This window comes from Halteromyces radiatus, assembly GCF_025201355.1.
Source record: "Halteromyces radiatus strain CBS 162.75 chromosome Unknown BX664scaffold_4, whole genome shotgun sequence".
NCBI lineage: Eukaryota > Fungi > Mucoromycota > Mucoromycetes > Mucorales > Cunninghamellaceae > Halteromyces > Halteromyces radiatus.
In genome coordinates this window covers 1,042,746-1,063,901 of record NW_026251690.1, presented here as the reverse complement: position 1 = coordinate 1,063,901, position 21,156 = coordinate 1,042,746, and the positions used below count along the sequence as shown (strand labels likewise).

The 21,156-nt window shown below is 34.9% G+C and overlaps 10 protein-coding genes across 10 annotated transcripts; 8 read left to right on the top strand and 2 right to left on the bottom strand.

The window, feature by feature from the left end:
- Positions 1-626: 626 nt before the first annotated feature.
- Positions 627-1,310, top strand: BX664DRAFT_332107 (uncharacterized protein; the record flags this gene model as incomplete). Its single annotated transcript, XM_051545263.1, has 1 exon — positions 627-1,310. A coding segment is annotated over exon 1 (587 nt), but the record flags the coding sequence as incomplete, so codon positions are not given.
- Positions 1,311-2,082: 772 nt separating this feature from the next.
- On the top strand, positions 2,083-4,463 carry BX664DRAFT_358668 (uncharacterized protein; the record flags this gene model as incomplete). Its single annotated transcript, XM_051548053.1, has 7 exons — positions 2,083-2,365; positions 2,480-2,573; positions 2,651-2,702; positions 2,761-3,027; positions 3,098-3,179; positions 3,364-3,666; positions 4,190-4,463. 7 exons carry the CDS (start codon positions 2,083-2,085, stop codon positions 4,432-4,434), a joined length of 1,326 nt encoding a protein of 441 aa, XP_051399914.1. The 3' UTR covers positions 4,435-4,463.
- Positions 4,464-5,484: 1,021 nt separating this feature from the next.
- BX664DRAFT_385627 (uncharacterized protein) lies at positions 5,485-6,607 on the top strand (the record flags this gene model as incomplete). Its single annotated transcript, XM_051549262.1, has 3 exons — positions 5,485-5,855; positions 5,962-6,310; positions 6,374-6,607. Coding segments are annotated over exons 1-3 (903 nt in total), but the record flags the coding sequence as incomplete, so codon positions are not given.
- Positions 6,608-9,658: 3,051 nt separating this feature from the next.
- On the top strand, positions 9,659-10,311 carry BX664DRAFT_332097 (uncharacterized protein). Its single transcript, XM_051545262.1, has 3 exons — positions 9,659-9,863; positions 9,959-10,140; positions 10,217-10,311. The coding sequence occupies exons 1-3, from the start codon at positions 9,738-9,740 to the stop codon at positions 10,287-10,289; spliced, it is 381 nt and encodes a 126-aa protein (XP_051399912.1). The 5' UTR covers positions 9,659-9,737; the 3' UTR covers positions 10,290-10,311.
- Positions 10,312-12,301: 1,990 nt separating this feature from the next.
- Positions 12,302-13,109, bottom strand: BX664DRAFT_358666 (uncharacterized protein). Its single transcript, XM_051548052.1, has 3 exons — positions 12,783-13,109; positions 12,632-12,703; positions 12,302-12,560 (listed from the first exon to the last, which is right to left on the bottom strand). Exons 1-3 carry the CDS (start codon positions 12,923-12,925, stop codon positions 12,488-12,490), a joined length of 288 nt encoding a protein of 95 aa, XP_051399911.1. The 5' UTR covers positions 12,926-13,109; the 3' UTR covers positions 12,302-12,487.
- A 292-nt stretch (positions 13,110-13,401) lies between these two features.
- On the top strand, positions 13,402-13,709 carry BX664DRAFT_332091 (uncharacterized protein). The gene has a single exon (XM_051545261.1). It carries the CDS (start codon positions 13,454-13,456, stop codon positions 13,622-13,624), a length of 171 nt encoding a protein of 56 aa, XP_051399910.1. The 5' UTR covers positions 13,402-13,453; the 3' UTR covers positions 13,625-13,709.
- A 90-nt stretch (positions 13,710-13,799) lies between these two features.
- Positions 13,800-16,025, bottom strand: BX664DRAFT_332090 (cell cycle regulatory protein). The gene is made up of 3 exons (XM_051545260.1): positions 15,414-16,025; positions 15,231-15,343; positions 13,800-15,136 (listed from the first exon to the last, which is right to left on the bottom strand). Exons 1-3 carry the CDS (start codon positions 15,779-15,781, stop codon positions 13,839-13,841), a joined length of 1,779 nt encoding a protein of 592 aa, XP_051399909.1. The 5' UTR covers positions 15,782-16,025; the 3' UTR covers positions 13,800-13,838.
- Positions 16,026-16,494: 469 nt separating this feature from the next.
- BX664DRAFT_385624 (uncharacterized protein) lies at positions 16,495-17,443 on the top strand. Its single transcript, XM_051549261.1, has 3 exons — positions 16,495-16,682; positions 16,804-16,989; positions 17,156-17,443. The coding sequence occupies exons 1-3, from the start codon at positions 16,568-16,570 to the stop codon at positions 17,212-17,214; spliced, it is 360 nt and encodes a 119-aa protein (XP_051399908.1). The 5' UTR covers positions 16,495-16,567; the 3' UTR covers positions 17,215-17,443.
- A 294-nt stretch (positions 17,444-17,737) lies between these two features.
- On the top strand, positions 17,738-19,058 carry BX664DRAFT_126653 (uncharacterized protein). Its single transcript, XM_051539786.1, has 5 exons — positions 17,738-17,790; positions 17,893-18,025; positions 18,092-18,344; positions 18,448-18,514; positions 18,599-19,058. The coding sequence occupies exons 1-5, from the start codon at positions 17,784-17,786 to the stop codon at positions 18,826-18,828; spliced, it is 690 nt and encodes a 229-aa protein (XP_051399907.1). The 5' UTR covers positions 17,738-17,783; the 3' UTR covers positions 18,829-19,058.
- On the top strand, positions 19,059-21,155 carry BX664DRAFT_126654 (mitochondrial carrier domain-containing protein). Its single transcript, XM_051539787.1, has 3 exons — positions 19,059-19,728; positions 19,822-20,092; positions 20,205-21,155. The coding sequence occupies exons 1-3, from the start codon at positions 19,288-19,290 to the stop codon at positions 21,077-21,079; spliced, it is 1,587 nt and encodes a 528-aa protein (XP_051399906.1). The 5' UTR covers positions 19,059-19,287; the 3' UTR covers positions 21,080-21,155.
- The last annotated feature ends 1 nt before the right edge of the window (position 21,156 follows it).

Genomic DNA, 21,156 nt, shown 5'->3' with positions numbered 1-21,156 from the left:
TTTTCTGGTAGCTGGAATCGAAAGGTTATCAAAAAAGAAGAAAAAGATCATACATCCATATTAGGTAACACAGGTATAAAAAAAAATATGATAATTTACTGACAATGATTGACACTTTTTCTTTTATATTTTATAGAAGACGGGTAGTGGTATTCGACATACGATAGACGTTGTAATGATATTTGAGATGTATTTTGGAACAACCAGGTAGTAGTCTCTTAGTATTTATATTTTTATCCAATAAAGTCTTTTTTTATTTTATTCCAACTACTTTATACATGTCAATATAGTTATGTTTGTTATTTTTACTTTTTGAATGCATTCTTTCTTTTATTTTACTCATATTTTTATAGGTACGTAAAACATTGATACGACAGACGATTACCGACACCTCTCAAAATCTTCTCAAAAAGGTCTGTACCACACATCTTCCCTATTTTATCAATAGTCCATGCCTCCCAAAAATATACACCGGAGCTAACAAAACAAAACAACTTGGTCCCCAATCTAAAAATGCGGTGGAAGGAGGTACAGTAGGTACCCTTTATTCTTATTGTACTAACTAATATTGGCTAATAGAAACAATTCAGCCACAAATTCATACTTATTTAATGTCGATTAATTTTTGTTTATCCAAGTTTTCATTTTGGATTATTTAAAAAAAAATTGAATTCACAATAATAACAAAAATATACATAAATTATGGAAAGATACAAAGTAGTATTATATGGATCACATAATACTATACGAGAGTTGTTGAAAAAAGCATGTTATCAAGATTGTGATGATTACTATTTAGAAGATGATTCGCATTCTAAGAGCATCGTTAATAGTGATAAATCTTGCACGTTTGATTTATTTAATACAAACTGTATTGCTGGGGGACCAATTGAAAAACATCGAGATTTTGATGATAACTGGCTTAAACAAGCAGATGGATTTCTTATTATTTATTCAGTGGCCGATAGTTCATCATTTCTAAGTTTGGAAAGATATTATGATCGAATTGTTAGAGCAAGAACTGATATAGACGAAAAAGGCGAAAAAAAGCCTGTATTACTAGTTGCTTGTGACTGTAGCGACATATATCGAGAAATCACGCGTGAAGATGGCTTCTTATTAGCAAGAAAGCTAGGGTGCAAATTTGTACAAATAGATGTTGAAGATAACGTAAAGATAGATAAACTTTTTTATGATCTTTACGATCGTATCAATATGAAAACTGATCAAACGCCGAATATAAAAAAAACCAAGAAAATAGATAAATTTCTAAAAATATTTAGATTTAAATAAATATCGACTTTTAAGATCACTAAATATAATAAAACAATTATTTTCTATTGATAGATGCTCTGATATACAAAAATATATTTATGTAAAAATAGCATAATGCAAGTGCTACATGTAACGGATCATCAAATATTCTTTAAATTGAGCTGAATTACCACAGTTGAAATTCCGGAAAAAAGACGACATTACTTGGTTGGAAAAGGATAACAAGCTTGAAAAGAAAATATTACGGGGAATTGGCAGTTTGTGTGTATGCACAAAACCCATAAATCGTAGCTTAGTTTGCTTTGCATATTAATTAGTAGTCTTTAATGTTTTATTCAATAAAGTTTTTTGCCTTTATTCCAACTACTTTGTTAATGTAGTTTTTTTTGATATTATACTTGTCAAACAGCGAGTAGCATACGCTGGGTTCACACTCCGATTACTTTTAGTCTGCAAAACTTTTTGGGGTACAATTTCTCGGAGGCTGAAAAAAATGGCAGCAATTTTTTTTTTTTTTTTGTAAAGTCGCGGCCTCCCCCTTCGCCTTTTTTTCCCTTTCTCTCTCTTTTTTTTTTTTTATAATCCCTTTGATTTATTCATCTACTCTTTATTAATTCATCTAGCTACTGCTTCATTTCTTCGGTAATGTCATTGATCACCCTGTCGCTTGTTCATCTACTCATCATCTTACTCATCTTCTTTTTCATTTATTGATTTTACTGTTCACTTTTGTTTTCCAATTCATCTACTTACATCTCACTTCGATTCAACTACTTCCACTTCGTTTTTAATTTTAGTCTGAACATTATGAACTTTATTTCATCTCTTTTGGAAACGATTCATAACAGCACCACTGGATCTGTTGAGCATCCTTACTCCAATGAACCCGAAGAACTTATCATGCATTGCAAGGATCTCAAGTTGTGGATTCAAAATGAAGGTCTTCGCTCTGGTGTCGAATGGTATCATCGAAGTGGTGGTAGAAATATCAAAAGAAATGGTATGTTTTTCTCCCGATTTGGCAATCACGATGGCACTGATTACACTGGACCAGTAGAAGAAATCCCACCTACTTCAGCTACTCAATATGGTCCCCAACGCAAGCTTATAACGAATGAGGTAATTAATCTTTAGATTAAGAATATACGTGCCCTGTTTCTATAGATATACTTTCCTTTTTTATTTATTTTTTTTTTTTTTTTAGATAATACGTATACCATCGAAGTGGATCACCAACAACGAAACAACGCAACACCATGCATGAAAACATTCCTTGCAATTGCTCTGCCAAAATCATAGTACACTGCTCAGTTGATGATCCGGAGAACGCTAAAGAGAAATATTATTGGAATCATGCCACTCATGTTGCTGGTAGTTTGGATGACTTGGTCTCTACTCCTGTTTCGTCTGTCGCTCGTCGTGCTTTGGTGAATTTGGTGACTAACAATTTGACTTGGCAAAAAATCAAGTTTATCCTGCGTTTAGACAAGAACATCTTACAAAATTTCCCTGGAAAACAATGATGTCAATGCCTCTTTGCCTACGTCTCTTCGAATTGGCTGTCAAGAAGTTTATTATGCTATGGCAAAGACACTTCGTCAGAAGGCATATTTACACAAGGAAGTCAAGGAAAGCTTGCAACTATGGCATAACAAGATTATTAATGAAGGTGATCATTGGTTGGTCAAGAACCTGGATGCTATGGAATTGGGCATGTTTTTATTCGCTTTCATGTCTGACTGGCAACTGAAAGTAAGTTATCAAAAAAAAAAAAAAAAAACTTTAAGAAAAAATCTCATATATATATTTATTGGATTGGTAGAGCCTTCGTGAAAATGGCGTCGAAATGGTGTGTATGGATTCAACGCATGGTACCTTTACAATTCCAATGGCAATGATGGATGGTAGTTCTGTGAAGATGAAATGTTTCCTATATACGCTGGTTGCCCGTTGCGATGCTACTGGAAAGGGATCGCCTCTATGCTGAATGTTGACAAATTCAGAAGCGTATACCCCGATCGAATTCTGGTTGAAATGGCTGCGCGATGACTTTGCCTATGTTCCCCAATGGGTAATGATTGACAACAGTGATACCGAAATCAGGGCTATTAGGAACGCATATGGTGGTGGTACTCAAATCAACATCTGTCAGTGGCATATCATTAGGAATTGGAAAAAAAGCCATTGTTAGCAAGGTTCACCCGGTCCAAGGCCAACGTCTGCCGTCTTCTGTGGTCTCTGCTCGTAGGCAAGAAGCCTTGGAATGTCTGATGAATTTAATGCATGCTGCTGATGAGGATTCTTTCGAAATGGCGTACGATGAATTGAACATTTGGTGCACGGATCAAGAAGATATATGGGACTGCGCAGATTTACTGGTATACTTTGATCGTGAGTATCTACAGAAGAAGAACTGAATGGTCAAACGCTTTCCGACGTGTAAGTAGCTGAAAAGAAGGATGTATTGGGGATTTGTGAAAAAAGGGATAAGTGTACACTGTAGTGAGTGATGATGTATTGGAAAAAAAAAAAAAAAGAGAAGGGACAGCATGGTGAAAATCGGGGCATTAGATTAGAAATTTACTCTTAGATAGATACAAAAGTCATTTGTTGTTTTATTTTTAAAAAATAAAAAAATAAAAAACGTTTATTCCAAAATTTATCTTTATTTCACAGGGTCATCGTAACATTCACACCAACAACTATGTAGAATCCTGGCATAGAAATCTGAAGGGGACATATTTGAGATCATTGAAGAAAGAGCGAATTGATGTTTTGATTCATATTTTGTAAGTTCTTAGAAGCTTAATTACTTTTTTTTTTTTATTATTAGCATTCTTTTATTTCTTACAGTTCCATTTTTTTTTTTTTTACCGTGATGATTGTCTACAACAGCAACAATATTCATATGAAGCGTTACAATTATCAATTGATTACACCTGTTTACGTTCGCCGCGACCGTTGGATTCTTTGACGACTGCGATCAATGTTTATGTTGCCGACTCTGCTGATGAAGATGAAGATGATAACGATACACCTAATGGAACGTTGGATGATGGCAACCTAATGGAATTGATGGTATCAGTTGCAGTTGCTGATGGAAGGAACGAAGTCGCTGGCTTCACCGCTTACGCTATTCACACCTTCAGTATCATGTAACGTCAAAGACAGGATATTGCATGTTTAACCGATACGAGAAAGAATATTCTTCGGTCACAAGTAAACCTTTATGCTGATGTTACAATACGACACACAAATCACTTCCGAAATATGAATACCCAATGATAACTTTATTAAATAAAATATATACCCTACGATATGATCGATGATTGATAATAATGGAAGACGGATGATATATGATGATAGATAATTGATGATTGATGACACAGTACGGACAATGGATAAAACAAAAAAAGGTAAACACCAAGCTCCACGGATAAACTAGTTATTACAATATAAATAAAATAAAAAAAGAGTAAATGGTTACTGGTATTACTTGACTTTATATATAAAAAAAAGTAGGCCCATTACCTTAAGGTCAACATGAGGTTCCCTTGTCATTGCCAACGTGAATAAAACAAAAAGAGGTATACGCCACGTTTAATAGATAAACTAGTTGCTATAATATGAATAAAGTAATAAAAAACAAAAGGTCAGTACTATTCTTCACAAACAAAAAAAAAAGTAACGCCATTACCTTAAGGTCCATCGCGAGATCACGTCGTCATCATAATGGATAAAACAAAAAAAAAAAGGAAAACATCGAGTTGCATGCGTAGTATAATTGCTATAATATAAATAAAATAAAAGAAAGAAAAATATCAGCCGCATTTTTTCATTATATATAGATATATATATATATATAAATGAAAAGAAGAGTGAAAAAAAAATAAAAATAAAAAAAAAAAAAAACGAAAAGAAAGTGAAAGGAGAAAAAAAAAAAAGAGTAATAATGATTGGGAGAAACCCTTTTTGGGACGATCATCTGTGTTACATCTTTCATTTTCATAACAAAAGGTATCATTCATTATCAAAACCATCAACATTTATGACATAATTGCCTTATTTAGGTACAAAGATCCAACTACTGTCGGTGTTCGATCTTTACTGATAAAAAATGCAGCTCACCTTTTCTTTGTTTACATTTCTTTATTTCTTTACCTTTCATTGTTTACATTTCTTTATTTCTTTACTTTTTTATATTTACATTTCTTTATTTCTTTACTTTTTTTTTCTCTTTCTCTTATTTTTCATACAAATGACGCGTATTAATGTGCTCAATTACACCAATCCAAGATATACAAAAGCAACCATACATCCAGCGGACAGAAGACGACCACCGACAAGTATACAACCAATCAACAAAGAAGAATGCTTGTTATACATAAAAAAGACCTTTCCAAAACGCCTTTCAAGAGAAATTTATTCAGCTGTTCAAAAAATGTCCAAGTCATCCAGAAAACAACAACCTACAAAGGACCAAATCAAAACAAACTATGTGGCCAATGAACAAGCAAAATTACTTCGTCGAAAAGGGTTGACCAAAATATACAATGACACTGTCGATGAATGGAATGCTGGTAAGCTAATGAATAATGATACACAACTTGTACGATGATCATCGCTAATCCATCTTTTTTTTTTTTTTTTTTTTTTTTTTTTTTTTTTTTTTTTACAACATCATAGATCATCCCAACGATCAAATTAACAATGCGGTAGTTCGAAAGTGTGTGGACTCGGAGAGCATTGCATATCATCCTCTTTGGTTCGATTATATTCGAGAAAACATTGACCAGGTGATAGACGACCTTCTACATAAAAACAATCCTGAAGTAACTGCGACCAGCACTGTGGCGAAAACAGAATATGTATACCAGACAACATCAACAACACTTAAGAAATGTCTTCGATCTGACCTAGAAGATAGCGAAAAGAAGATAATCATGGAAACCATCGAAATGGCAAGATTGAAAGTGACAACGGCTATGGCGGAGCTATCGACTATAGTAAAGCTGGACATGGAGAAAAGAACAACGTAAGTGAAATTCACATGCCAAGAAATCATTCTTTTTATTCATTCATCTCTTCCTCCTGTTAGTGGCGCTGCTGTCAATTTAGAATCTATCCTTCCTGTACAATCGCAAGAAACAGACGACCACCTCTTTCTTTCACCGCCATCACCAAGTGTAAAGAAGGGGATGACTACACATACCTATGACAGTGCGGAAAAACGAAGAATATTCGACCTCTACTCATATCAACATATCATGCACATATATTCCTTACTTAATCAACAACATCAACCATCATCATCATCATCATCATCATCATCATCATCATCATCATCATCATCATCATCATCATCATCATCATCATCATCATCATCATCATCATCATCAAATATGGATGTGTGGAGTATCGACAATGAAATTCTTCGAAAAAATACATCAAAGTATCCTCCTGGCATACAGACGCTTCTGTCCCCGCTTATCAAACAATTCGCTACAAACATTTCAAATATATACCAAGGAAATACTGTATCATATCTTCTGGATAAAGCATTGCTTGCACTTTTTCGATGTAATCTTGCTCCAAAGCGACAGCAACAACAAAGAGACAAAATAAAAAAGCAACAGTAAGGATACAATAATGATAATAATAAAAAGAGAATGAATAAAAAAAAAGATCACTGACATTTGATTTCTATTAGAAACTACAAGACGCAACAACAACAACATCAAATAATTGACAATAACGACAAAAAAACAATAACATTATCATTAATGAAATTTAGAAAAAGAAGACATCAAAGAAGAATTGATCGTTTGCAAAAAAGTAACAAAATTCAAAATATAAATAAGGAAAAAGGCTACGTGGAGCGATTCAAGGCGATGATTGCAACGAAGATAGCATCTATGAAAAATGCAACGGAAACAAAAGACCCTGCCCAAGTTCCAATCAGCGACGATACTGATGTTGATGACGATGATAATGACTATGACGACGATGAGGATGAAGTGGACGTTGATGATAGCGCAAGTCCTGCTCCTACTACTGAAATTGAACCCTCCAACAAGCGTCTGAAGAAAATGGTGTCATTCGTAAAACGACTTCTTTTTTATCATCCTATAGAACCTGATTGTTCCATTGAAGAATTACAAGCCCATATTTCCCATCTTGATATTACCATTCATGAAGGCACTATTATCCAACGTATCTACAAGTTTCTCTCGCCATATGTGTTACCATCTGTGAATGACAAAGAAGTCGATCTCCACCCACTTCTCAATTACCCAATTGTCATGTTATGCAATTACATCCTGACGAAAACTGGATACTCAAGATTTACTCGAAAGTCTCTTCCAACAATCAAGTCATCTTCTATTTCTCCGCTAATACTTGATTCTTCCTCCATCTACAATCTTTTTTGTGGTCTAAAATTTCGGGCTGGTGGACAACAACGTGGTAGCGATGATCCTGAACCTTTCCATCGGTATGGCTTTGATGTTGGTCTAGACAATGGACAAATCATCACGAACCAAGAAATAGCAAGTAAACATCCAGACGAAATGTTCGGGGCATTCTTCAAAACTGAATACATGGAAGCGCTGTGTCACGCAATGAACCTTCAATTCGACCACCGTATAATAATCACCAATTATGATGTAGTCCATTTACAAGGGAAACGACAAGCAACTACCGATGATGAAAAAGGGAAAACGACGAAATCAAAGCCGAATGCCAGAAAAAGAAAAAGAGATGAGGACATTGATCTCAACAGTCAAATTGGAATTTTGGATAAACAACTATTGGATCTTGGCAAGGAAACTAGACGGTTAAATAATGAATCTTCGATACTATACCAAGAAATCAAAATGGCCACAAGAAAAATAGAAGTTCATCATCCAACTGAAATCAAAAAAAAGCTTGTGGACACTAGACAAGAATTAAAAAAAAATCGAAATACCATTTTGCGTCAATTGGTGCTAGTCAAGAACAAAAGTTTGGATGTACGAAACGAAAAAGCAGCTGTCTACAACGCATATTACGGTGATAACATTAATCAAGAAGACGATTCTGTTTCTGCTTCTAATACTTCTTTGACTCCGTTGGCGACTACTGGTGATAATCAAAGTTCTAATCAGTATGCGTATATTGGATGTGATCCTGGTCTCGTCACTATGCTACAAACAGCTAAAGTTACTCCAAGAAAGATTGCCTTCCATTTGGCCTTATCAAATCGCTTTGAAAAATTACAAGATCTTGAGGAATCTATAGCTACGCAAGATTTGAAAAAAGAAATATTGAAGACTGCATCCATCCCAATCAAGGCTGCTCAAATAAACGCAATGTCCCACAACAAGAGACTACAAAAGGAACTCAACATTAGAAAGAAGAAATACGAGGCGGCCGTAAGTCTCCAAAAAAAAAAAAAAAAAAAAAAAATAGAAGAAGGCTCACCTTCTTTTTTTTTTTTTTTTTTTTTTTTAGATTGCAACAGAAGATCAAGAAAAATTAACTCAATTTTATATCAAGGATAAATGGACCAAAAGAATGAAAAGACGACGCAAAATTTTCAAAGAAAGTGCTTACGCAAAGGTGGCTAATGAAAACCGACGGCTTCACGATCCTAATGGCGATACCAAACTGGTCTATTTCTACGGTGATTCTGGTAGAAGTACGGGCTTAAGAATAGGTGGACATCTTCGTCGCGGTCATAAGGATCTGATCAAATGCATCACTCAAAATTCCATTGTCGCTACCACTCCTGAATATCGAACATCGAAGTTGTGCTGTTTCTGCAATCAACCAACAATACATCCAATGAAACGCAATAAAGATCAAAAACCACGACGAAACCTTGGAACTGTTATTTGTACAAATCCTGATTGTTATGCAAGAAAAAATGGTTATGCTTCCTTTTCACGCGATGCTAATGCTTGTGTCAACATGGTTGTAGTTGGATTCTCACAAATGTGCAATCAAGTATCACCTCCTGCCTTCCAACAATCAAAAACAAAAATAGAGTCAAATAGCAAAAATATTTTGAACCTATTGGAATCTTTGCATCCTGATTTGTTTGGTGATGATTCTATCTTAACTTTGAATTAAACACTATTGGGTAAGATCCATCTATTTTTTTTTTTTTTATATTTCCACCTCAAGTATTAATATGATTGTCAAAAAAATATCTCTCGATATCGAAACCTTGAAATAATTACACGCTACCCATTCTGGATTGATTGAGGTGGCGCGTGCATACTTTGATATGCTGGCAAATTTTGTAAGTAATCAAACGGAATTGGAATTTAACGATTCTGGCTAATCAATTCTCTTCGAAATTGTACCCCAAAATTCAAGTTTTGCTTTTAGTCTTGAAGGTTCTAGTCTTGAATCTTTCTTCTTCCTTCCAATCTAACAATCAATTTTTATACATTTTTTTTTATTTGATAAATAGTCAAATGGATCCATCTAGTGAACGAGGCGGTTATTTTAGCACAGGAACACCAAATAATGATCGAACAACAACAACAACACCAACAACAACAATGGATACAGTAGCGATGCCTAGCTCAGAATTACCTCCTGTAAGTGAATACAAGAAAATGAATAAGAAAAGCCTAGCTATATATTGCGACTAAACAAAAAAAAGGGAATAATTGAACTTATGCATGTTATCTAGTTATTGAATTCAACAACAACCGGTGAAAACACAGCTTCAACATTGAACACGACAACACAAGCAAAAGCAGCAAGTCATTCTTTTGATTCTTTACATAAAATGGATATTGCACCACGTGCTTATCTTGATCAAACTGTGGTACCTACTCTCTTGGAAGGAATGAAACAACTAGTATCTGAAAGGTAAATGGACATATTGCAGAGTGAAAGTGTTTAGTAACATTTGAATTGTTTGTTTGTTTATTTTTCATACACATAGGCCGGCTGATCCATTGGCTTTTCTTGGTCAATTTTTATTAGAGAGATCATCAAGTAACAATTCAAAACAATAAAACTTATATATATCTATATATATTTTTACTTTATTTTATTTCGGTTCGTTCATTATTATCTTTGTTATAATATTGTATACATAAAATGTCATCTCCCGTGATGGGAGCTAGATGGGACGGATATGATGATGATTACATAATTCAATGGGATTCTGATAGTGTACAATGCCCTACCAAAAAAAAAAAAAAAAAAAAAGGAGAGAAAAGAACAATTTATTGACAACAGTATATATACAATATGACGGGGGAAGAGAATATAATGAAATGATGGAGGGGGAAAAGGGGATATCAAACAACTAACTTGAACCTAAAGGATGATAGATATGGGGTCCAATTTTACAATACCGTCACACATAAAAATGCTGATCAGTTTTCAGAGGCACAGGTTTTAAGAGGTTTGGAAGACGTGATGTTGACTTGAAGGAAAAATTAATGTCTTTTTTTTTTTGTAGGAAACAAATTTTTTATTTATTTCGGAGTTGTGTGTGTGGATCCCATCATTCAGAGAAGAGGATAGGCCCGAAATCATGGAGAAGGTAAGAACTTAGGAAAAGGGATCATATTGTAAAGGGAATCTTTGGATGGCTAATGTTGCGGGGTGGAGAGGGAAGTGCGTGGATGGAAGAGATGATAGATCTAGTTATACTATCTGGATTGAATGGAATAGAATGGAAGTGGTTATTCCAATGGGCTTTCCAGATGTGGAGTATCGTAAATCCACAGATTGAAAAAAAAGGAGGGTATATTTATAAATGACGGTGGAGATCGAAGGTGTAATAAGAAGTTAGAGATGTCTGTGGAGTGCATAAAATATAGTGGCAGCATAAAAGATAATATATTATTCCATTTTTTTGTTTATAGGGGCATTCATATATAAAATGAATAAGATCTTCGTCGTTGTTACATAGTATGCATTGTTTAGAGAAAGGAAAAATTAATGTCAAACACGTTGCGATTGTTTGACTCCATTAGTGCTTCCACGGCTTTTTTTTGAGTTACACAGTGTGTTCTAAATTAAAACAACGATTAAAAACAGATCATTGAAAGCCCTCATGAGAGTATGTAGTTTTTACCTTGATTAACCAGAAGAATTCAATTGTTACCCGTACTCCTTTACAATCACGAGCATCCACAGAGATTTTACATTTCCCGATACGTTCAAACGACAGAATCGTCCCACCAAAACGAGGTCGCATAACCCATAGTCTTCTATATTATATATATTTACCTTAGGCGCTAGTGTTGTTAGCGGGAAGAGAGACTAAGAGAAAACTAAAGATAAAATAAAAGTTTATATATAAGACTATTTTTTGTGATAAAGATCATTGTTTATTTCAATCGAATAGTAGTTACTTTTATATTAATTTCTTAAACTATGTTTTACATTCTGGCGTGACAAAAGAGAACCAATGTTATTTGGAAGTGAAGTAATGAGGTGATAATGTAAAATAGAAATAAAGAGAAGAAAGAATAAAAAATAACTACGATGATGTGATAAAATAAAGAAAAGGAGTCAAGAAGATAGGTCGGATGTTCAAAAAATACTAGAAAGTCATTTTTGAATCCGATTGAAGAATTTTGGGCAAAGCTGAAGAACATTTTCGATGAGGACCCAGCTTCAGTGGAAAAGAACACACTTCTTAGTGACTGTATTTATAAGGCATCTGTAGCTGTTACACTTTATGTATTTTAGTTTAGTTTTTAGTTTTTAGTTTTAGGATTGTAGTTTTAGAATCGTAGTTTGTAGTTTGTCTTTTTTTTTTTTTTTTTTATGAAATAATATAATAATTTTTTATGCACATTTGTCTATATTATTTGTCATATGTCATAGAGTCCAAATAAAAATGGTGTTAACAGCTAACTTGAAGTTGGTTGACCTGTTTTCACGCGCCCTGGCCCGCTTTCACAAGCTTGACCCATATTGAGAATGGTGATCCATTTTCAACTAACCTGACCCAACCTAACTTCCTCGACTGTATTGACGGAAGTGAAGAAGTGAATCAAGTGAAAAAGAAAGGGATAAAGAGGATATATTTTATTTATATACTTTTACAAATAAAAAGTAACAAATACACTATACTAAGGATAAAAGATTTTGGGGATATATTATATCTATTAATGCTGATGGATTCGATATCCACGTTTGACCGGACCAGCCTTCTTCATTCTACAGTTGGCAATATTGGGGATGAGGTAAACTAGTCGTCCATCATAACAAATCCAGGCGGGGATTTCTTCTCCACAACAGCACCGAAATCCGGTAGTACACTGCTATCAATGGAGATACAAAAAGAATACGGTTATAAGAACTTATTTTTTTTTTTTTTGCGTATTATACTTACTTTGTGTTTGATTCATCTTTCTTACTATTGTTGTATTCTGGAGTCACTTCTATCATGGGCTTATTCGGACATCTACGATAGAAGAAGAAAGAAGATGGTCAGGATGAAGACGATTTCTTTTGTGTCAATTTCTTTCTCGTTTTTTTTTTACCTAAGAAAAAGTCGAACAAAAGGATTGCATTCAATATGTGTTGATCCTACTTCGCATTGATATTGTACAAGTTCGCTTAGTTGGCATTTGCCTGTGTCAGTATATGATGATACCAATTCGTCCCGATCTATTGAATTTGACATGAAGCAAAAGTAAAATGAAAAAGAGAAAAAGAAGAGCGAGCCTCATCCACTCTGCCCTTTTCTCAGCACATCGTGACTTGGTAACCCGACATTTTTGCCTTTTTTGGTACTACAGGCTTACACTCAGTCAGGGATGAAAAGAAGGGATTTACTTTTTACTCTCTTTTTTCCCATTCTTTATTCTTATTTTACGGATATCGTTACGGAATACGCCGATACGACAACTGGCTTCAACACTATCTTTTTTTTTTGTTTTACTTGCATTCAATCGTTGCGATTAGACAGACAATGGTCATCATCACCAGGGAACAACCAATTTCCAAGTTTTATTGTGAGCCTTACAACGAAGAAAATATTGTCAAGTTTTCCTAAGTCATTGATATTTCGGAAAACGTTGAAATTTGCTATTGTGAAAATCCAAAGAAGCCCATGCTGTTATGTTCAAGAACTATCAGCGCAAATCCCATTGATACAATTCATATCATACATTCAGTAACTTAGATCAATCACATTTAATATCAGATTAGGATGACAGGATTAGTACACTTTATTTTTATTATTTTATTTTATTATAATACTTTCCTTTTCATCAATAAACTATATTCAGTTTCATTGTATTTATACGCCTATCTTGCTATTTATTTTTATATTACCAAACATCACACCAGCGCTAAAGCCAGCGTTAAAGCTAGGTGTTAATCGGTGTGGAATGAGAGAAAAGAAAAGAGAAAAAACTATACACAGCATTATCAGTCTAGATAAGACACGTACTATCTAAAAAAAAAAAAAAAAAAAAAAAAAAAAATAATACTATTTGCCAGCTGGAATATTTCAATACAATACGGTAGTAAAAATAAACTCTTTATTTTTATTCTTCAAAAAAAAAAAAAAAATAAGATAAAGCTATCACTAACTATCGCAAGACACTGGTACGTTTGACTTCCTTTTTGTTTTCATCAATAGTCTGGAAAACATCCCAAAAGCGTAAAGTTTCATCCGCTGCCCCAGTCGCTACTGTGCTACCACTCCCATTCATCGCCATGAATAGAACACGCTTGGTATGTCCAGTCAGAGTGGCAACACGGTTCATAGATTTGGCGTTCCATACTACCACTTGGTTGGATGACTGGACATGGTGGTTGGCAAATCCATGGGTGGAAACTAGCTCCTTTGACCTTTTTGACCAGGCAATGTTGCAGACTTGAGACCCAGTATCATAGGAGTCAAGCATTACACCACGATGGGCATTCCAGAATTTGATCGTTTTATCCGCTGTTCCACCACCACTGACTAGCATACTTCTATCATATGGACACCACGCGATAGCCTTGACTGCTGCTCGATGTTGTCCAAATCTATTGATCAAAAGGTCTTCATGAGAGTTCCATACCATCAGTTTATTGTCGTTGCCACCTGAAGCAAGCATAGTGCCATCCGGACTCCATTTGAGACCACATACTTCTTGACGATGTGCATGCATATCTCGAAAATACGCAGCTTGTGAACGAACGTCATGATGAAAGATGTGATGATCCCGTCCACCTGAAGTAATAATATTCATATTCCATGCCAGTGCCCCCAGTCGTGATTGATGATTCTGCCATGTTCGTACTTGTTTGCTTTCGTTAATATCCCATAGACACAGCTTGGCCCTATTGGTACCGATTGCTAAATGTTTGCCTCGTTGTGCCCAGCTAACCGATGTCACTTGTTCCGTCATAAAATCGCATAATTTCGTCACACGACTTGTATTAGCATCCCATAGATATACACATGTTCCAAGTCCTACAGCAAGACAATCATCAGGTCCCCAATCCACTAGGTTCAAATAAAAATCATCTTGTAAATCTGGTGCATCCAAGATCTTTATCGCTGTTCGGTTGATATATCGAGTTTGTCGTTGATGCGCATTCAGTATTCGTAATCCAGTTTCACTGACAGGAGAAGATCGGTATCGTGTAGCACTGACGTCAAATCCAGTATCGTAATCATGGGTTGATCGTGACGGTGTAGTATTCATGTCATCGGTATAATGATTGTACGAAAGATTGCGATGTTCTGCTCTTGGACTAGTGTAGTGATATAATCTTCTTGGTGTCCGTACCACATTTGTTGCAATTGCTTCCTCTGATTCCATGAATTCTTCATATGCTCGAGGATCGTTGAGTATTTCTGAACGCATATAAAATATCATTCTTCTTGAATCCAAAGCTGTATGACAAGATCAAAAGATCAAAAAAAAAAAAAACTCATTAGAATTTTTTTTTTTTTCCTTCGGTCTGCAAATCCTAGTTTTGTTTCATACCTTCTTGCACTTGCTGTTCCGTTTGTTCAGTGATATTTCTTGTACTACTAGTAGGTGTTGATTCCATTAGTTCAAAATCGCGACTAAGATTATGATCTCGTTGTGGAATGAATCTATTTAAAGTATAAATATATAAAAGTTGAGTTTTTCCATAGAATATCTTTTTACATTATGTTACTTTACCGATCTCCATATATCTGTCTTCGATCTCTACCATACGGTGATGGAGGGAAAAAATCATCCAAACTTGTGGTTGGTGGAGACGGTGTGGATTCATGTACGATGTCTTCTTGATCGTCAATAGGGGTGACAATACTGGAGTCACTGTTGGCTTCATTTTCATGTTGATAAAATAAAGACATAGCTGCACGTCGAGTTTGTTCATCACATTCACTAGATATTGGTTGATTATTTTCTGTATCGACAGGATATCGTTCTTCTTCGTCTTGACTACTATGTGGTGTATGACTAGTTGTATCGTCGTCGGCGTTGATGTCTGGTTTTTGTTTCGCCTTTGAAGCGGAGCGTAGCTTCATGCCGTGTGTAGCCATCTTTGTTTGGAAGATTGTTGTTACTTGATGCTTTATTTACAGCTGGTATGAGAAATGGAGTATACACTATTACTATTAATAACAATAATAATAATAAAAATAAGGCCAAGTCGATAGATATAGAAGGGAAGTAAATGGATACAGGGAAAACAGGAAGAAGGAGAAAAAAGAAAAAGTGGATAAAACCAACTGAAGGTGTATCAACTTGGTGAAGTGGAGGAAAAATAGTAAAAAAAAAAAAAAAATTCGTCGCTTTCTTAAATAGTAGAGAGGAACAGACCAAAAAAAAAAAAAAAAAAAATCACGTGCCAATACATCCACCTCTATCTATGATCACTGTTGATTCCTTTGATGATTTCTATGATAATATCTACCAACTCTACTTACATGAGGTGATAATAAGAATTCCCTATTGGTAGACGATTTCTTTTGACAGGATAGACTTACGTGTCTAGTGATTGTAGATTTGATTGTTGACTACAACGTAATAGGATTAGGAGATGATTGTGTTTGTGGAGTTGACTGTTACTTATGATGAGGTACATTTGCTGTGGTGACCGTAGGATCGGATGATCTATCCGAAAATCAAGTAGTTTGTGTCATGTGGTAATTCAACACATAAAGATTTAAATTAGAGTTTACTGATAGATTATTTATAAAAAGAGTTTTTTATAGGATTTGGTCCTTTTTCTCTTTAACTAAGTTTTTATTAATAAAAATTCTTACGTTTTGTCTCGTTACTTATTACGACTTATACAAATACAACATGTCACAGTTGTCGCTCACATGCTGACGAGTTTTTGTGCAGACAAAGTTACGGATTTTCTTCGAATTGCTATATTTTGCAAGAATGCCATTGACAATTTCAATCTTTCTACCGCCATTGGCTTCCAGGTGGTTGGTAAATAAACGCAAAAATAAAAAGACAAATCTCACTTCTTATTTTTTTATTCATTCTTAGGAAAAACAATTACTTTTTTTCGATATCAACCTGCAATACAAACATCTTTAAACCTTTACAGAAGTTGTCAGCTTGGAAATTCCTTTAAAGAAATCCGATCTTTTGAACTTAGTTGGCCGATTCGACGACTTGGCCACCCTCTCTTACATTTGCACACCTTCTACCCGCGATATCAGTCATCTGCGTATCGAAACTTCCCAGTATTCATATGTTTGTGACGGTTTGGATCAGTCAAAAACCAAGAAACGTAAATTCTCTCTCTCACTTGCACTGCACGAAGAAAATGCGACTCTGCGTAATTGATTATGCGGGTCTTACGGATGATCCTGGTGACCTGAACACAGTTTTGCAGTAAGTTGAAAAGATAATCAGGATAACCAGCCAATATTAACCTGCATACATTTTGATATTAGACTTTAGAAGCCCATCAAGGAAATTGCGGTTGATGGTGGCAGCAACATTGAAGTGCTAGACCGTTATTCATGGTTGAAAGCCAGGGCCGTTATCAACAGGTTCAAAAGCAGAAGTGGTTGCGTCCATCGCTCACGGGCCAAATAGGTTATCATCATCATCATCATCATCAACTCTTTCGTCTCCTTTTATTTTATATCTGTTTTATATCTGTATCTTATTTTTATCAATTATACCTTCTATTCATCTGTATGTAAATAAATCTCACTTTGTATGTCTTTGCATTATCAGTAGAAGATATGTTGTGTTTTATCAACTTGGATCTTCAGTTGGGAAAAGAGAATCTGTGCTTATGAGGAGAGGATCAGCTTTTTCTTAATTTCAAACGATAGAGATTTGACATAAGAAATGACTCAGAACATATTTTCCACTTTGATTTGGAGACAAGGAGTTCCAAGTCTGATGACACTGAGAAAAGCCTCGAGAGATCTGATTGGACCTATCCGAATCAACCCTCAGTGACTATTAACCCAAATTGGAACCAAACAAAAAGAAAAAAAAAAAAAGTTGTTTTTTCTCTTTCACCTTTTTTATTATCTTTTTTCATCTGACTCAATCTTTCTTAAAAATATGAGTGGTAAAGAATATTTTGCTTTAGAAGTAGATATGATTCCTTTTTCACATATTAAATTCATACTTTTTCATATTTTTTTTTTAATATATTTTATAATATTTTTAGATCGACGTGTTTCTGACGAAAGGCGCCGAAGCCCTCCTCGCAGTCGTTCCCGTTCTCGTTCTCCTCTTCATGAACGTCGTGAAAGCAGATATAGAAGCCGTTCTCGATCAAGAGATCGAGTAGATCAAGAAGCGTAAGTGAAGTTACTTTATAATACGTGTGCTACAAATATTCATCTGATTCCTTTATTTATTATCAGTCCTGATGAAGATATCAACCCCGGAGATAACTTGTTTGTCACAGGATTATCTTCAAAAACCTCTAGTGCGCAATTGGAAGAAATCTTTTCAAAGCATGGTGCCGTACACAAAGCTGAAGTGATGTATGATCCGCATACACGTGAATCCCGTGGATTTGGATTTATTCAAATGCAAAGTAATGAAGATGCGAATAGAGCTATGGATGCCATGACTGGAACTGAAGTGGATGGTCGTATCATTACTGTAGAAAAGGTATAGTAAACCAAACAAAGAAACTAAAAAAAAATATTGGTTTGGATACATCAATTGTATCTGTGATAATCATCAAGTTCACGTTAACATGTATGTTATATAGGCTAAACGTGCAAGACCAAGAACCCCTACTCCTGGAAGATATCATGGTCCTCCTAAACGTGGTAGACGTAAGTTATTTATTGAAGCCAAGTAATAAATAGCGATCAAATACTTATATACATAATATATGTAATTTTTTTTTCATTTTCAAGGCATTGACCGTTTCGATCCTCGCGGTGATTATCGATATCGTCATGATTCTCGTTATGATCGTGCTCCTCGTTATGATCGCCCATACGACAGATATATGGATCGATATGAAATGCCATATGACCGTTATGAACGTGATCGTTACAGTCGTTATGATCGATATGATCGTTATGACCGTCGTCCACCTCCACCAAGATATGATCCCTATTCTCGTCCTCGCTCTCCATATTAGGCTTCTTTATGGATTTATTATCACCTTTATCGCCTTATTCACTATTCTCAATATCGATTCTTACTTATTCTTTTTTCGCCCTTCCCTCTTCTTACTATCGTCTACTTGTCATTATCATCGCCTACTACTCTTTACACACACATATAAATACAAACTTACAAAAAAAAAATATTCAGTATCCAACAGCAACAACAATACAGCTTTTTTTTTTTATTCAACCAAATCTTCAATGTCCAACTTTTTCTTTTTTTATATATATAAATTACTGTCGCCTTTGAAATTTGCAACTTTCAGCAACTCACAGCTAAATCATTATCATCAAAAAAAAAAGTGTATAAATTACTTATTTTATAGATTTACCCTGTCTGGGAGGAAAAAGAGAAGTTGACTTTTTTTTTCCCTCTCTTTCTCTCTCGGACAAAACGTCATACCCTGAACCCAATCCAATTATAGAGAGGCATGGGTATGAAAAAATATATACCCTTTTTTTTCTTTTTTTTCTTTCTTTCTTTTTTTTTTTTCCTGCAAAACTTTTCTATTTTGACTATACAATATCATCTCATGACTTTTAATGACAATATAATAAATAATGTTGATCAAAAAGTGAATCCTCTCCGTCCCTATTATACACCTGGGCTCCATCGCCAACACAATTATACCTCTTTACCTTCGAATGACACGACACTTGACCTAACTCCTGATATATTTGATAACCTTGATACTCAAACCCCTTTCAGACACGATGCATCAAATACAATCAGTTATGCATTAATGAGATATGTCTTTACAATGATGTCAAGCCCTTTTGAAGTAGGCACTACATTACTTCAAGTTCAATACACTCCTCATCAAGATGTAGAAGTATTTGCGGAACAAACACACAATAAGGAGCCAGTTCTTGTAAGCTTCTGACTTCTTTTTTTTTTTCCAAGTCAATAGTTAAGTCCTTATAACTGATTTTTCCCCTACATTTTTTTTATTGTTTGAAAGCAGAATTCATCGTTACAGTACTTATCGTCGGACGACGAAGAAGAAGAAGATGGATTTTATGGGATGAAGCCAAAGTCGACCAATATTTCGTATCTTTCGTCTTCAGTAAGTCCAAAAGTGCCATATAATACAGATATCAAGAGCAAAAGTCGAAGTGTTTATGATGAAGATAGTCGACCTCATTATCAAATGGCACCTATGCATGGTGGTCTTCTCGACATTATGAATCAAATTATTAAGCATCCTTCTGAAGGCTGGCAATCATTATTTAAAGGTATATCAAAATAAACAAAAAAAAAAAAAAGAAACAACAATGTTATGAGCATTTCCTAAACATCAGTTTTCAGGCCAACGTATTGGATGGATTTATGATCTGTTACGAACAGCTTTGCAATCAATGATAGAACATCAACTCAATGATCTGTTTGGACTTTATGATGATACTATTCCTTTGATGCATTTGGATAGTGTAACGGGAAATTTGATTACAATGCTTACTAGTCACGTGGTAGTAGGTGTATTATTAAGTCCTTTAGAAATCATGCGGACAAGAATGATCGTCCAATCTGCTGGATCTGTAGATGGACCTTATCAAAATGTATACAGGGCTTGGCGATCTCTGTTACAAGACGAAGATGGGCTTTGGTCTATTTATTTTTCTGAAAAAAACTATTGGCCTACTATCTTGTATCATAGTTTGACCCCATTGTTTCACTACTCAGCACCCATTTTGATTGATCGCTCATGTCACATCTCTGCTAACGATCATCCAATCCTTTACAGTGCAGCTACTTTTGGTCTCAGCATAACCACTTTACTCATTACAATGCCTTTGGAAACGATTCGGAAACGATTACAATGTCAGATAGGATCTTTTCGACATCAAAAACGATCAAAATCATCCATTACCTCTGATATTCAATCATCAACCTTTCAAACTACAGTTCCATTACGTCCTATATACTATTATGGTATTTTAGATGCCTTGTATAAAATCATGAAAGAAGAAGGAGCCAGAGGACCCAATTCATCAACAGTTATCAGAAAATCTAGCATACCTTCAGATTCAAGCGATGAAACTGAGGAAGAAGATTCATATGAACGTCGACATATAAATATACCAAAGCGAAGGAAAGCTACAAGTGCTTGGGGTGTCCGTGGTCTATATAAAGGATTTGGGATTCAGTTAGCTGCTAGTGTTATCATGTTTATCCTTCATACCGTTAATGGCCTTGAAGACGATGTGAACGGATTATTATAAATAAACGATATTGGATGTCTGATGGATTAATAAAAACAATAAATATATCTATAACAACATATCTCAAAAGAAAAAAA

Bases quoted from the DNA above. Each gene is read 5' to 3' on its own strand.
- BX664DRAFT_332097 (XM_051545262.1), top strand. From the start codon at position 9,738: ATGGATCCATCTAGTGAACGAGGCGGTTATTTTAGCACAGGAACACCA. The intron at 9,864-9,958 runs GTAAGTGAATAC...CATGTTATCTAG, and splicing joins CTAGCTCAGAATTACCTCCT to TTATTGAATTCAACAACAAC. The intron at 10,141-10,216 runs GTAAATGGACAT...TCATACACATAG, and splicing joins AAACAACTAGTATCTGAAAG to GCCGGCTGATCCATTGGCTT.
- BX664DRAFT_358666 (XM_051548052.1), bottom strand. From the start codon at position 12,925: ATGTCAAATTCAATAGATCGGGACGAATTGGTATCATCATATACTGAC. The intron at 12,704-12,782 runs GTAAAAAAAAAA...CTTCTATCGTAG, and splicing joins TTTGTTCGACTTTTTCTTAG to ATGTCCGAATAAGCCCATGA. The intron at 12,561-12,631 runs GTAAGTATAATA...CTCCATTGATAG, and splicing joins AAAGATGAATCAAACACAAA to CAGTGTACTACCGGATTTCG.
- BX664DRAFT_332091 (XM_051545261.1), top strand. From the start codon at position 13,454: ATGACAGGATTAGTACACTTTATTTTTATTATTTTATTTTATTATAAT.
- BX664DRAFT_332090 (XM_051545260.1), bottom strand. From the start codon at position 15,781: ATGGCTACACACGGCATGAAGCTACGCTCCGCTTCAAAGGCGAAACAA. The intron at 15,344-15,413 runs GTAAAGTAACAT...TACTTTAAATAG, and splicing joins AGACAGATATATGGAGATCG to ATTCATTCCACAACGAGATC. The intron at 15,137-15,230 runs GTATGAAACAAA...CTTGTCATACAG, and splicing joins GGAACAGCAAGTGCAAGAAG to CTTTGGATTCAAGAAGAATG.
- BX664DRAFT_385624 (XM_051549261.1), top strand. From the start codon at position 16,568: ATGCTGACGAGTTTTTGTGCAGACAAAGTTACGGATTTTCTTCGAATT. The intron at 16,683-16,803 runs GTAAATAAACGC...AAACCTTTACAG, and splicing joins CATTGGCTTCCAGGTGGTTG to AAGTTGTCAGCTTGGAAATT. The intron at 16,990-17,155 runs GTAAATTCTCTC...TTTTGATATTAG, and splicing joins TCAGTCAAAAACCAAGAAAC to ACTTTAGAAGCCCATCAAGG.
- BX664DRAFT_126653 (XM_051539786.1), top strand. The intron at 18,345-18,447 runs GTATAGTAAACC...TATGTTATATAG, and splicing joins GTATCATTACTGTAGAAAAG to GCTAAACGTGCAAGACCAAG. The intron at 18,515-18,598 runs GTAAGTTATTTA...TTCATTTTCAAG, and splicing joins TCCTCCTAAACGTGGTAGAC to GCATTGACCGTTTCGATCCT.
- BX664DRAFT_126654 (XM_051539787.1), top strand. From the start codon at position 19,288: ATGGGTATGAAAAAATATATACCCTTTTTTTTCTTTTTTTTCTTTCTT. The intron at 19,729-19,821 runs GTAAGCTTCTGA...GTTTGAAAGCAG, and splicing joins ACAATAAGGAGCCAGTTCTT to AATTCATCGTTACAGTACTT. The intron at 20,093-20,204 runs GTATATCAAAAT...TGTTACGAACAG, and splicing joins CTGGCAATCATTATTTAAAG to CTTTGCAATCAATGATAGAA.